Source organism: Balaenoptera acutorostrata, chromosome 13, assembly GCF_949987535.1.
Source record: "Balaenoptera acutorostrata chromosome 13, mBalAcu1.1, whole genome shotgun sequence".
Taxonomy (NCBI): domain Eukaryota; kingdom Metazoa; phylum Chordata; class Mammalia; order Artiodactyla; family Balaenopteridae; genus Balaenoptera; species Balaenoptera acutorostrata.
In genome coordinates, this window is record NC_080076.1 from 86,337,759 (window position 1) to 86,352,635 (window position 14,877).

Here is a 14,877-nt window from a genome sequence, read left to right on the forward strand (position 1 = left end):
TCTCTGATAAATAGAATATTTAAACAAAGGATTTCACAGTCATCAGCGATTGCAGCCACCACCAGACGGTGAGCTGGTGAACCCTGAGGGAACTCAGGAAGCAAAAGAACACCTGCCTACCTGCTGTCTAGCAGCCATCAGACTGCAGCCACTCCCTACGGTGAGCCCTGAGGAAACTCAGGATGTGAAAACACAGGATACTGGCCCCAGATAGCTGAGGTGCATATCAAAGGAATGATTTCAGTGAGCCCAGACTCTTGCATCTTCCCACACAGAGAAAAGCTCCAAATTCCTTAACTAGACATATCTGGTTGTCTTTAATTAACAATAATCTTTTGATGTTCAGACTACCTGCCCTTGGTTGTAGAACTCCTATATATGCTGGCTTGCCCCCTTTCCTCCTTGCAGCAATTCTCTCAGGGTTACTTGAGATGATGCCTCCCGGGCTTGAAGTCCTAAAAATTCCTGTCGAATAAAACATAAATCTCAACTTTTAGGTTGTGCAGTTTTTTAGTCAACACTCACATGGGAGAGATTAATTCCAATTCACAGCACATATAAAGATCGATAAACACTAGGAAGCTGTGAAAACAGTTGTTAGGGTGGTGAGACTGTGGGGCAATGAGAAAAATGTAAATTGCGTTAATACTGTCTTTTTAAAAAGAATTCCGCCAATGTAGGGTACTGTGTTGAAATGAAACCAAACGCCTTTTCCAGCTGCAATCTCCCCGGGGAAGGAAAGATTTATCCAACAGGCTGGAGGTCAGTCAGGTCTCCAGGATGCACCCCAGACCCCGGGGGCCACGTTCTCCGACTCAAAATAATGAGTCATTGCTGATTTAGATGCATGTCTCCACTCTCTAAACAGCGTCCCCTTCCGGGCGCCGACCACGGACCACCCCTCCTCTCCCATAGGTAACGAGCACCGCCTACTGGCTGTCAGCCTCTAGACTGCTTGGCTCCGCCCCTGAGCGAAACGCGCATGCTCCCCAATTCCTCTCCGCCCCCGCCTTCGAGCTTCTCGCGACAGCCGCCCAGCGGAGACTGAATCTCGCGATAAGGTTTATTGTCTCGCGGGACCGCGGCTGGCAGACGGACTTTCGGGCGGCTCTGGCCGGGGAAGAGGAGTCGCATGTGTCGTTTCAGCTGGCGGTAGTGGCGGGCGCGGAGGCGGCGGAGGCTGTGCGACCGCCTGGGTAACGACCCCTCGTGCCTCTCCCGCTTCCAAGAAGCTCGTAGAGAGCGTGGGGGAAGCTGAGGTGCTCCCCGGCGGAAGGGGGCCGGGCCGGGCGTCTCCACACCCCCGCCCACATGGGCCGTTCTGGTGTCCCCGGGGTTGCCCCTTCGCCTCAGGTCGTGCCCTCACACCTGGCCGCCCTTGTCGTCGCCTCAGTGCTCTTACATTCTGCCCCTTCTTGGTTCTTTTGCCCGCATTTTCTATCCTCAGACTCTGGCCTCCCCGCCCCCTCCCACTCCCTTTCCCTTCCGTGACTCTTAACGCGTCCCTCCCTTGGCCTCTAGCCCACCCCACACCCTGCCCTCTGGGCACCTCCGGCGACCCACCCCTTCTTCGTAGGCGTTTCCAGCCTCTTCAGCTGCTTTGTGGCCTTTCCCTGTTGTTGCAGTTTGTTGCATCCTTTCCGGATCATCCCCCAGACCTTTTGCCCTGTCCCTACCGAGTTCACCCTCCCCATCTTTTTCCCCATTGCGTCCTCTTCCACTAGTGCCCTCCTCCCCCTAGTTGTCGTGGGCCATTTGCTGTGAGTCTCACTGTTGTCACTTGCTTCCCTGCAGACCTGGAAAATGGTGTGCCCAGAATTACTCATATTTTATGAATCCTAATGCAGCTTGTATCTCTCATTCAGCAAAGAATTGAAACAGATTCGGGGTGGGGGGATTTCTAGTAGGAGGAGGCCAGACTACACCTGAACACAGCTTCTCTGGGCGTCTTGGTCTAAAATAGTGAAGATGTGTTATTTTCCTTGATTGCAGGTTTTGAAATGGCTGCTGACATTTCTGAATCCGGTGGGCATGACTGCAAAGGAGACCCGAGGAGCAATACCAAGTTAGATGCCGATTACCCGCTTCGAGTCCTTTACTGCGGAGGCAAGTGTTGGAAGGCAGAAAATGGCTTTTACTCACTGTATTTTTATGCATTGTGATAAATGGTTTCACATTGGTTTGGTCCTAGTAGTTTTTTCATCTTTGTCATTTGGTGAATCTTTAATTGGGAGTTGGGGAAGAGGAGGCATGGATTAACAGACCTTTCCCAACCTGTGTGACTTGCGTCTTGTTACTTGGCCTGGAGAAGTTTACAGTCCAGTTGGAACAGAGATGTGTAAATAGATTATTCCAGCCTAATGTTACTTGCTAGTCTGGCTATTAAAGGTGAGCTTCTTGGAAGATATTGAATCTTAAGGGATGAGAAGGATTGGTTGAGGGAGTGGGGAAAGGCATCCCGGATGAAGTGAATAGCTGTGCAAGAAAAAGCTTGTCTGTGGAGAAATAAGCATCTTTTTATTAGTATAGTGTGTAGTATAGGAATGGTGTCAATAATGAGTGGAAGATCATGAGGTTGGAGTGATGGGTAGTAGGACAGTCTTGGGAAAGTGTTCTTGGTTTGATTAATAAAATGTAAATCAAGATTTTTTTCCCTTTGAGTGTTTTTCCTCATTTTCAATCCAGAAATATTTGTGAATTGGAAATACTCTAATTTTACTAGCATCTTGGAAAGGTTTAGAAAAATCTGAAGACGTAAGACAGTAAAGTAAAAGGGCAAGTAAACATTTTTTTTAGTGAATATTTTTGGCCACTTACTATGTGCCTAGCAGAGTTTTAGATGCTGGGGACTGAATAATGAATAAGTCAGGAAAGGTCTTGCTCGGGGACCTTACATTTTGTGAGTGTGATAGGGATTTCTTCTGGAATTTAAGTACTTCAGTACTTACAGGAGAGGTGATGTCACTGAGTTAAAAAACTGTATCAACTCATCATTTATTGACTATCTTTGATGATAAAATAAAATGAGTGTAAAATATCCCAGAGAGTAGGCAGGGGAACTTTTTGTAGGGTTGATGGAGACTTGTTATGATGTTCGTCTTATTTGGTTATATTGTTTGCCTTTGGGGTCATGGGCCAGGGTTTGCATCCTTACCTTGGGCATTACCAGCTGCTCCTGCTTAATTTTAGCTGTGTGACCTTGGGCAAGTTACCTGATTTCACTAAGGGTTAGAGGTCTGTTTCTTAAGGTCTGTAAAATGAAAATGATGATTACATCTGAAGTCAGATGATTCCTATAAAGCTGGTTCAGCAACTAACATAAGAACATAATACAATAAGTGCTATTATTACTGTTATTAGGAAAGTATACTAGTTTAGTTTATTCCTCCTTGTTTGTCAGATATAGTTAGGAGCTATTGTTCTTTGTACCCTAATTCACCGAATCTAAGACTCCATATGTTATAAGGTGCACCATTATTTTAGGTTCCACTGAGAAAGAAAAAATTGTTAGATTGACATGCCATAATTATGGAATGCATCCCTATAAAAATGAAAAAAAATTAGAATTAATGAAATACAGGATATGAAAGCCATCCTGTTCAAGTGCTTAGGTCACTCCTAAGATGGCTTTGAACAACTGCACTAAGTATGCAGTCCACCCCAGTGATACTTTGTGTTGACCAGAGGTGCCTAACCTTTTTGAGAAAAGTTTATTTTTATTTCCCTCCCTAGTTTGTATTGATATTCCAGGCACTAGGTTGGAGACAGGATCACCTTTTCCTCAAAGAGTTTAAGGTCTAGTTGTAGGAGAAGCACTTAGGGAATATTAAATGCTAAATTCAGTTGTACTGACCATAGCTATGAATTAGGGTTTCAGGAAAGGGAGGGATCTTTGTTCAGAGGGAAGCTGGGAAAGCAAAGTGAGGAAGTGAGAAGCCTTAGGTAATGGGCAGAGTTTGCAAGGAAAGGTGGATGAATTCATAAGAAAAATATGGGGGCATGGTTTAATATGGTATCTTCATATTAAAGATCGAGGGAAAAGATGGGGATAGAGGGAAAAGAAGGGGCTGATTGGAGCAGAATGCTGATTGAAGTATAGTGAGAAACAAGGGTAAGTAGGATGGGGTCATTTCTGGGGAGATATATGTCTGCAGGATTGAGACTTCAGAATCTGAATTCAGTCTGAGTTTGAATCCTGGCTTAGCCATTTACTCATTGGTGACCTTGGTCAGTTCCCTCATCCATAAAATGGATAACAGCCTACTTCAGAGGGCTGTTGAGAAGAATAAATGAAATATTACTCCCAAAGCCTCCATCTCCTAATACCATCACATTGGGCATTAGGATTTCAACGTGTGAATTTTGAGGGGACACAAACATTCAGACCATAGCAGAAGGTCTCATGGATGATGTGGCTTTGTTCATCATATCTCATCATGTCAGCAGATGCATAATGTCAGGTTGTTCCACTGTCAGTGATGTGAAGCTGGTGACTGCTCGGTCTTTTCCTTGAAAAGCTACAGTTTACAAATAGTAAATCATTTGTGGAGGGAAATAGACTGTAAAAGCAAATAATGTGGAATTTGGAATATTTGTCCAACTTTTTTCATTGTATTAGAATTTTGCTGAACCAAATATTATTTGAAATGGTGTACTAAGTGTTATGGTTTTAGTATTTGCTGTAATGGTATTTAACCTATAATTATATCCTGAAAGTGTGCCTGAATATCTGTACCTACTAGTATTTGAACTTGAACTGTGAGGATTAGAGAGCTTCTGGTTAACCAGGAGAGCTTTAGTAGAAAGAACTCTAAACTGAAATAGAGATGGTAGATTCTAGTTTTCTGCCCTGTGCCACCTTCGGCCTTGGATAAGCTATTTAACCTTCTTCGGCTTCATCTGTAAAAGAGTGATGATGGGCTGGCACACAGGTGCACTGCTTTTATGTGTTGTGTGGTCTAATTTAGTGGTTAAGAGCATGACCTTCAGAAACAGACCAGGGTTCAAATCCTGTTCTAACCGGATACAAATGAGTTACTTGTTCTAAGTCTCATTTTTCTCATTCATAATACACATATGGTAGTTCTTCCCTTATAAGTTTGTGACGATTGAACATAATAATATAAAGCATAGCAAAGTGCCTGGCATGTGCCCAATATATGGTAAGTGCTGTTATTATTAATGGTGTACCACCCCTCCTCTCCCTCACAAATCTCAAGGTGTTGTCACACTGAACTATTCCATTCCTCACCTTAAAAATAAAAATAAAATAAGCAGTTGACCCAATAATAGAGTTATAGTTAAAATTGGGAAACCCTTTGAGTTTTTCTAGTCCTTTAGCTTTTGCAGGCTATACAGTGACAGGATTGAACCAACCTTCCTTCTAAGGAAGGAAATTCACAGTGTCTTGGTCTTATGTAGCATAATATGAAAAAAGAAAAGGAAAAGTGTATTGCAAAGCAATGGTAGCAAAAGTGCTACTGAAGTCTGTAAATGTGTTAGTATGAATAAAAAGTAGCGGCTGTTTTGGTGAAGTTATCAAAAGAAATAACCAGCTCCATTCAACCTTTGTTGTATGGGGAATTGTTCCCATCCTAGCTTAGTTTCAGACCCATTGAGGTTGTTGTGGTAAAACCTTAAGACATGCCAGATAGTATAGTTTGATGTTCTACCAACTGAAGGAGACATTGTTCTTTAGATCCAAAAAAAAAAATTAAGATAATATCTCTATTAATCATGGGCCATTTACCTCAAAAAAAAAAAAAAAAGTGCATGACGGGGTAGTATTTGAAAAGTGGTACAGAAAAGTTATAGGAAAAAACAAATGAAGCATTTTGTCAGATTAAAAATAAAATTTGTTATGAGCCGTGTGTGTGTGTGTGTCTGTGTGTGTGTGTGTGTGTACTTATTTATTTATTTATTTACATTTTCAAATCTTTTTTTTTCCTCTCCATCCCCAGTCTGCTCATTACCAACAGAGGTAAGTCCTTCTAAAATTCTTTTTTAACTTCTGCATTTGAGGTCATTGATTTTAGAGCTAGCTTGGGAACTTCTTACTTTTCATTTTCTATTATTTGATGGCAGAGTTTCAACCTTTTATAGAGAACTTTGGTTTAGAATAATTTTATGGTCCTACAAATTTTTCTTTAGACTTTGAGTTATATGTGTGCATCTTTTGCACTTGGCTATACATAGTTTTGATTTTTGCATCGAACTCATGAATAGTCAGCTAATAAAACAAGAGTAACCTTAAAGCCAAAATTTAACATCCAAACAGAGAAGAGAAAGCATAAATTATGTGTAAGACTTTCTGTTGATAAGCTTCTAAGTCAGGCTCTAAGGGCAGGTCATGAAAATGAGACACCTAGGTGCCCAAAGCAAGAAAAACACCTGCTCGTTTTTGTCTGTTTCCTCCTTTTTCTAATGGCCTTTCTGTTTGTTGGAGAGGAAATAAATTGCTACAGTGAGGAGGTGTCTTAATTTTTAATTTCTTATTGGACATTTCTTGGTTGAATACAGATTTCCTGTGGATAAAATGTCAGGTGGGAGTAGTTGGTTTTATGATTCTATATATAGCAAGCACAGGGAATGATTTTTAATTAAAATGATTAAAAATGTACTGTTGTGACTCAGTTTCTTTTTCCCCCTCCAGTACTGTGAATATATGCCTGATGTTGCTAAATGTAGACAATGGTTAGAGAAGAATTTTCCAAATGAGTTTGCAAAACTTACTGTAGGTATGAACATTTTTTTTCCTCTTTCATCAAAGCCTATATAGCTGAAACAAATGCAGCGTGCATTTGTTTAGTAGGATATTACAGAATTATATCTATCTATGTCGATTAACTTTAAAACTGTTTTAAGTTCTTGGGTTAAAATTCCTTACATAAAATCATGGACTGTGGGACTTCTCTGGTGGTGCAGTGGTTAAGAATTCGCCTCCCAATGCAGGAGACTCGGGTTTGATCTCTGGTCAGGGAACTAGATCTCACATGCATGCCACAACCAAGGAGCCCACCAGTCACAACTAAGGAGCCCACCGGCCCCAACTAAGACCCAGCACAACCAAAAGTAAATTAAAAAAAAAAAATCACAGACTGCTTCATGTGTCTTATCTCTGAGACAGGATAGGTCAAAGTATTAACTTTCTTATATAAAGAAGAGTAAATGATTTAGGGGCATATATTTTCTTTCATTCATTTAACAAATTTTTTTTAAAATTTATTTTTATTTTTGGCTGTGTTGGATCTTTGTTGCTGCGCACAGGCTTTCTCTGGTTGTAGTGAGCAGGGCTGCTCTTCGTTGCGGCTCATGGGCTTCTCATTGCGGTGGCTTCTCTTGTTGCGGAGCACGGGCTCTAGGCGCGCGGGCTTCAGTAGTTGTGGCATACAGGCTCAGTAGTTGTGGCTCGCGGGCTCTGGAGTGCAGGTTCAGTAGTTGTGGTACACGGGCTTAGCTGCTCTGCGGCATGTGGGATCTTCCTGGACCAGGGCTCGAACCTGTGTCCCCTGCATTAGCAGGCGGATTCTTAACCACTGCCACCAGCGAAGTCCAACAAATTGCTTCTTGTAAGCATACTATATGCTATACATTCTTATTGGATGCTGAGAATAAAGCAGTAAACAAAAGACCTACTCTTTGGAAATTATATTCTAGAGGGAGAGACAAAATAAGTAAAACAAGACAAATGAAATAAGTACATTAAATTAGGATAAGCAGGGAATGGAGAGATAAGAATTGTTGGGGAGGGAATTTGAAATTTTAGGTAGTAGCCCTGAAAGGTTTTGCTGAAAAGATGGCATTTGAACAAAGACCTAAAATAGTTAGGGAGAGAGTCCTTTTGCTATCTGGGAGAACAACGTTCCAAGCAGATGGTGCAGCCAGTGCAAAGGCCCTGAGGCAAACACTCAGCGCTTACAGCATGTTTAAAAAACAGGAAGGAGGCCTTTGTTTCTGGAGAGGGAGAAGGAAGGGAGATGAAGTCGGAGAAGTAGTGAAGGACCATGGCTTAAATGCCAGGTCTCAGCTTTCACTCTGAGTGAGATGAGCTATTGGAGCGGTTTGAGCAGAAGAGTGATACGGTCTGACTTCTGTTTCAGCAGTTCTCTGGCTGCTGTGTTAAGAATAGACTGAAGAGAGGCTTAGGCAGCAAAGCAGGGAGACCAAATAGGCGGCTCCTGCACTAATCTGGTCAAGATGACGACGACTAGAATAGTAGCAGTGGAGATGTGAAAAGTGGTCAGATTCTGGATACCTTTTCAAGGTAGAGCTGACAGGGTCTCCTGATGTGTTGAATGTGGGATGTGAGGAAAAGGGGCAGCTAAATTTTTGACCGAAGCAACTAGAAGAATGGAGTTGCTGTTGCCAGAGGTAAGGAAACTGCAGAGCAACAGATTTCCTCAATTAGCTAAAATTGACGGCCTCTCTTACAAGATTGTTAAAAATGAAGGCAGTAGCAGGGAGAAGGGAAATCCTGGGCTGGAAACAGTCCTGTCACGTATACCCAGTGTTATCCCACTATTTGCTGCTTTGATTTTCTGATAGTTTCCATGAGACACAGCCCCTGAGACAGCACAGTCGCTGTCCGTGATTGGATAAGAACCCTCACATCTGATGTCACGGTCTACATGGTGGGCCCTGAACGTGACTTGCCTAGGACATACCTTCATATTCAGGACCAGACTTCCTGTTAACAGAACTAACTAGTATGCTTAGATGCTAAATATTCCTGTGGAGTCTTGAGTGTTCTATGCTCCTTTAATGTGGCTTAAAAAATGGTGATTCTCACATATCAAAGACTTTGTTTTGTCTTCTATCACCATATACTTATCATAATGACTTCAGAGTTAGGCTTGATAGGAATCTAGCAATATAATCGCTTACTTTATAAATGTTATACTCATTTGTTGGTAAAATACCTTATATGTGTTTGAGGTTCCTCAAGGGTAATTTTTTTAACGTAATGAAGTGATGTTAATGCTTTTGGATTTTGTTTTTACATCTAGAAAATTCACCCAAACAAGAAGCTGGAATTAGTGAGGGTCAAGGAACAGCAGGGGAAGAGGAAGAGAAGAAAAAACAAAAGAGAGGTGAGACCTGAATCCATAATTTGATTTACACAAACATACCCTCCCTCTGCTTGAAGAAATAAGAAATGAAAGCATTCCCAAAGTGAATAACATCTACCTGTTACAGTAATTCTGTGTGTACACCATACAGAGGGATACAGGATCATGTTCTCAGGATGACTGGATTTCGTATGAATTGGGCTTTATCAGTAAATTGGATCTAAGAAAATATGCTTTATTTGCCATATATATACATAAAAAGCATCCAGCTAGCTTGTTTATGACTTAAAAACTTTGTTACCTTATTAAAATACCTGTGTATTCTATTTAATTAGAGTGAGGACACTTAAAAAAGATTTTGTTCTCTCATTACTTCTGTCAGCTCAGTTGAATTTTTCTTTTTACAGCTGTTAGGCATACCTGTTTACCTCTCCTCCTTCTAAAATGAATTCCTTGTGCCCTGGATCGTGTCCCCGCCTGTTTCTTCTTCCTGAATTAATTCTCCCCGTGACTGAAATTAGCTTATAAATATTTTTTAGGGCTTTGCATTAAAAAAAAATTCCCCCAAGAGCTCATATCTTTCTTTGCTCTATTCTCCTCCCCCTTTCCTTCTTAGCCAGACTTCCTTAATAAGACTAGACTTAACTATCCCCCTTTCAGTTTGGTCATTGAGTCTTTGCTCCTCAGTCCATCCTAACCTGACTTTCATGCCACTGAAACTCCTCTAACAAGGGTCACGACGGCTAGGTGATTGCTAAGTGGTAAGAGCATCTGAGCCCTCCCTTGAAGTGTTGTGCTTCCTCCCTCATTCTCCTTTCACTCCTCCTCAGTCTTCTGTGCAGACTTCTCTTCTCCCTTGTGTCCCTTAAAAATTGGTGTTTCCCAGGATTCTGTCCTCGGCCCACTTACCTCCTCATTCTGCATATCCTCCCTGGATGATTCCTCCACATCCTTAACTTCTGCCACCACGCTACACTTACAGTACCCAAATTTATATCTCTAGTCCTCGCCCACGTCTCTAGACTAGAAATGCGCATGTGGTCTCACAGGTACTTCAAACACAGCACTTCCAAAGTAAACTTACTAAGTCCCAAATCTGCATCTTTTGTTTTCTCCATTTTTGGTTATTAACAGCACAGTTTATCCAGTCATCTGAGCCAGAAACCTGAGACCCGTCTTAGATTCTTTCTTTTTGACCCTCTTAATCAGTTCTAAATTCTGTCATTTCTCCTTCCTCTGTTTATCCTGTGCCAGTGGCCATTACTGTCGCCACTGCTTCGTTCAGATTTTGATTAAGTTCTGCCTGAACTAATGTAGGAGCCCCAGCAGTGGCCTCTCTACCGTCGCTCTGCACAGACCCGCCCTCCACACTGCATGGTGATCTTGACAAAACGTGAATCAGTAATTTCACTCCTGCATAGTCAGTTGTTCACTGGCTTCTCTTCTTTGCAATATAAGATGACAGAGCTTGTGCTGTTCCTTAAATTACTGGTATATAATCTTTGCTTTTCTGGCTTCCTTACATATCCATACGCTTCCTTCATCAACACAAGTGTATTTGCAGCCAGTTAAGCCGACTGTGCTCTTTTCCCCGTTGGGGCCGGGTGTGCAGTGGTTGCAAGCAGTAGCCTCCTTGGTAGTGTATGCAGCCTGTTGGCTGTATGGGTTGCCCTAAGGGATCTTGGAGACAGCCCTTTCCAGTGGACATTCACGCATGCTGTCCCCAGTCTAGGCTCCGGGTAGATATGCACAGTGCCTTTGGAAAGCCCCAGGGCACAGTGGCCAGGGTCCACTTCGGTCACATTGGCCAAGTGATGTCCATCCGCACCAAGTTGCAGAACAAGGAGTATGTGATTGAGGCCCTCTGCAGGGCCAAGTTCAAGTTCACTGGCTGCCAGAAGATCCACATCTCCAAGAATTGGGGATTTACTAAGTTTAATATGGATGAATTTGAAAACATAGTGGCAGAAAACCGGCCCATCCCAGATGACTGTGGGGTCAAATAGATCCCTAATCGTGGCCCCTGGACAGATGGCGGGCCCTGCGCTCCTGAGTGCCATTGTCCCTTCCTTACGCTCACCAGTAGATCCTACTTTCCTGTCACACACACACACAAAAAGACAAGTGTAGTTCTCAAATATAATGCCCTTTCTTGTCTCTGTACTTGTTTCCCTTTCCTGGAATATACTTTTTATATCTCCCCAGCCCTTCTCCCTTCGAATGGACCATTTCTTATTCTGCAAGCACTTAGATGCCACTTCCTGTAGGAAACTTGTCCTGTCCTCTGGAAGCCGAGTTAGCCATTCTCTGCAAAGCTTGTGGTAGTGCCATATTCGTGGATCCTATTACAGTATATATCAGGTTGCTGTACTTATTTAACTTTTTGCCTCCCTGCACTAGACTGAGAGTCCCTGGAGGGCAGCGACTCTGTTCTTGTTCTGTTCGTCTTTGTGTCCTCAGCCCTTAGGGCGGTGCGTGGCACATACTACTTAATAACTGTGGATTGAATGAATACTCATGCATGTGTTTATTAATTTTGTATTAGAAAAAGAAACTTTAGAAATTAGTATTTCATAACTTTTGAAAGTTAATAAATTTAGAGACAGTATTCTCTATTTATGATAAGAACAGAACAACTAATCCTGAGCTCTTTCTTAATAAATAAAGGTGGAAGGGGTCAAATAAAACAAAAAAAGAAGACTGTACCACAAAAGGTTACGATAGCCAAAATTCCCAGAGCAAAGAAGAAATATGTAACAAGAGTGTGTGGCCTTGCAACTTTTGGTGAGTCCAAGCTTAAGTATGTTTAAAATGTGTGAACGACATTCATTCATTTCATTCTCTTCTCTTTTTAATCTAGTATCATGAAAATTTTACAGTTCTGTTTTTTGCTAAGAAGATACAAAATGAGATTTTGCATTTCTAACTATAGGTTCAAAATCAAATTTTGAAGCAACTTAAAAATCTTTTGCACAGGGGACTGGTTTAACTTTTTCCTTTCCAGAATTTTTGTTTGGGCACGTTTTATGTAGAATGAGGAGGGCTGGATAGGTTTCCCTGTGAAGTCTACCAGCACTGCTCTTTGTTCCCTGCAGTCTCGGTAGCCCAGTGGTTGCAAAATGACCTATCCCTTCTGGGATGACAGTAGAGGGTGAGGGAAGGTGGTTAGTGGCAGAATGTCCTGCTTCAGAGCCCTTTCATTTCCTGGAAGACTTGAATGAATAGTGAAACCAGGGTGATTAGGTTCCTTCATTTGACAACATGGAGTGAAAAACAGTCACTAGACCACATCATAAATATTAGGCTTGTTTCTCTGCTGTATATTTTTCTTTTGTAAAAAGGGATAACCAAAAGAACTTCATATACTTGGAAGTGTATATGTAATGTTGGAATTAATGTGTCCCTGGATTTATTTTGGTCTTACTATATGAGTTAGGAATAGTGTGGGTGATCTTATTTTTATGTACTGAGGCTTTATTTGACCTTAAAAATATAAGTTGAATTGTTAAGATGACTGCCTTTGGGTAGTTTGTAATTATTGTTCTGAAAGGAACATGAAATCCATTAACGCAATCTGTTTTACGAATTTAAAATGCAGATTAAATTTCAAGATGGAAAAATATCTTTGACATATGATTCCAATTATAGTCTTGCTATTTCTTTTTTAAAATAACAGAAATCGATCTTAAAGAAGCACAAAGGTTTTTTGCTCAGAAATTCTCCTGTGGTGCCTCAGTAACAGGGGAGGATGAAATCATCATTCAGGGAGACTTTACAGATGACATAATTGATGTCATTCAGGAAAAATGGCCAGAAGTGAGTATTTGGAACATGTGCATCTATAGAAATAAGTTATTAAAGCAAGTTGCTTCTGTGTTAGTTGATAACCACAGCTCATGAAATGTGATTATTTTTATTTTACAGGTGGATGATGATAGCATTGAAGATCTTGGAGAAGTGAAGAAGTGATTTTGAAAATTTGTCTGTATTTAAAGATCTGAACTGATTGTTGATATGGCCAAAGGGAGAGAGGCCTTTTAAAAAATATATATATATTTATCCTACAGTAAAACTGTAGCCTACCCTCACCCTTGGCATTTTCACTGTTCTGTACAAGGCTGCTTGTTTTTTTTTTTTTGTTGCCAAAGTCTGATAAACAGGAGAGACTGTCATGCTTATGCATGAAATAGAATTTAGTCAAATAAAAAATTTTGGTCATTTGGTACTGACTTTTCTCTTTCTTTTTAACTTTTTATTTTTGGAAAAATTAGACTTTCTGTGGAAAGCTTTTCTGTTGATTATTTTTGAATAATCATGATTTTATCAAATCATGATTTTTTTTTTTTTTTTTTTGGTTGTTAAGCTGAGTGATACTTTGAAGAATTTGAATTTGGCTTCATCACCAGTAATAACTGTCTCCTTGCTTCTTTGGTGTGATAGTTTTGAGATGCTTGAGCATCTCATGGATCTGTGGTTGAATTTGCTTCATTGTCACCAACCAAGTTCACTTTGTGGGCCTATTAACATATTGTTGGTAATAGTTTATCAAGCTGTTCTGGAGATTATTTGGTAAAGTATATTAAAAGCCTTAAAACCATCTGCACTGTTTGACCCACTTCTTGACATTATCCTAAAGATATAATGTTTTGCTTAAAACTATGGATGAAGGTGTTCATCAAAGTGCTACTCATAATATAAAAAAATTGCAAATGATAAAGATGAACAATTGGGAAATGGTTAAAGAAATGATGGTTTGTCATATGGTAGAATATTTGCATATATTTTAAGATATTTTCTAAGAATACTTGGAAAGGTGTTTGATAATGTTAAGTAGGAGGTCAGACACCCAAATCCATTTCATACGTTATTTTCATCATTGTTTTGAGTGGATAGGCCTCCAGAGAGGCTGAGTTCTTTTTCTGGCTATAAATTTATGTAAAATTCTAACCATTTGAAAATAATATACACCATTGCTCAATATAGTCTGGGAAATAGCAGTTAAAATGTGTTTTTCTTACAAGAGAAACAGTGACAGTGAATCTTAATGAGTACATTAAATGAATTTAAAATCTGTTTTTATAAAGGTCTTACGTCAGGTGCTACAAACTAAAAAGAAGACTCATGGTATTTTAAATTGCTATAGACACCTATAAGAAAGTTAGAACCCATTGTTTATTGCCATGCAAATTGCAATCTTAAATAGTGGGTTTTTAAATAATTGAAATCTTAGAATGTATAATAAAGATGTAAATTAAGAAAATGAAATTCTGCATTAACTGTGAATTTAGCTAAATAAAATTATCTGACGAAGCAAATTTATCCATCAAAACCAATTGGTACGTGGTTATGTGTGTATTCTGTTGGTGCTGGAAGATGTCTTTGTGCTTGTATCAACACGTGTGACTTCATGTGAAGATTCTTAATGTTCACAGTTCTTGGCAAATGCAGTTTCAGTCCCTATATAGCCAGCAGTGGATGGTACTGCAGGAAAATGCAGGATTAAAATCGTCCTTGTGTATAATATGTGTGAATCTTTTTCTTTGACCTTAAATTTAAAATGCAAGAGTTTAATCTCTGATTAAAATGTGTAGTTCAGGGGGTGTTCCTTGGTGGTCCAGTGGTTAGGGTTTGGCACTTTCATTGCCGTGGTCTGGGTTCAATCCCTTGTCGGGGAACTAAGATCCCACAAGCTGCGTGATGTGGCCAAAAAATATATAATATATATACATATATATATTCAAGGATTGAGTTTAATTCATACATTCTGTGTATGTTTATATTATGTAAATGCTTTTACAATCTAGTATTT

At 40.4% G+C, this 14,877-nt stretch overlaps 1 protein-coding gene and 1 non-coding gene across 3 annotated transcripts; both read left to right on the forward strand.

Moving 5' to 3' along the window:
* Positions 1 to 1,042: 1,042 nt before the first annotated feature.
* DENR (density regulated re-initiation and release factor) lies at positions 1,043 to 13,293 on the forward strand. 2 transcript variants are annotated; one of them, XM_007189591.3, is made up of 8 exons: positions 1,043 to 1,196; positions 1,993 to 2,106; positions 5,961 to 5,980; positions 6,653 to 6,737; positions 9,006 to 9,089; positions 11,736 to 11,852; positions 12,745 to 12,884; positions 12,993 to 13,293. In XM_007189591.3, exons 2-8 carry the CDS (start codon positions 2,001 to 2,003, stop codon positions 13,035 to 13,037), a joined length of 597 nt encoding a protein of 198 aa, XP_007189653.1. In that variant the 5' UTR covers positions 1,043 to 1,196; positions 1,993 to 2,000; the 3' UTR covers positions 13,038 to 13,293. The 2 variants fall into 2 exon arrangements, with proteins under 2 accessions (XP_007189653.1, XP_007189654.1); XM_007189592.2 differs by having other exon boundaries at positions 1,106 to 1,259.
* On the forward strand, positions 10,627 to 10,761 carry LOC114238770 (small nucleolar RNA SNORA70). The gene has a single exon (XR_003624056.1). It is a non-coding gene; the product is annotated as a small nucleolar RNA SNORA70 (small nucleolar RNA).
* Positions 13,294 to 14,877: the final 1,584 nt, after the last annotated feature.

What these genes read in the sequence shown, in the direction of transcription:
- DENR (XM_007189591.3), top strand. Translation starts at nt 2,001, where the DNA reads ATGGCTGCTGACATTTCTGAATCCGGTGGGCATGACTGCAAAGGAGAC. An exon ending in TCTGCTCATTACCAACAGAG is followed by an intron (nt 5,981 to 6,652) that starts GTAAGTCCTTCT and finishes TTCCCCCTCCAG; the next exon opens with TACTGTGAATATATGCCTGA. An exon ending in GTGTGGCCTTGCAACTTTTG is followed by an intron (nt 11,853 to 12,744) that starts GTGAGTCCAAGC and finishes TTAAAATAACAG; the next exon opens with AAATCGATCTTAAAGAAGCA.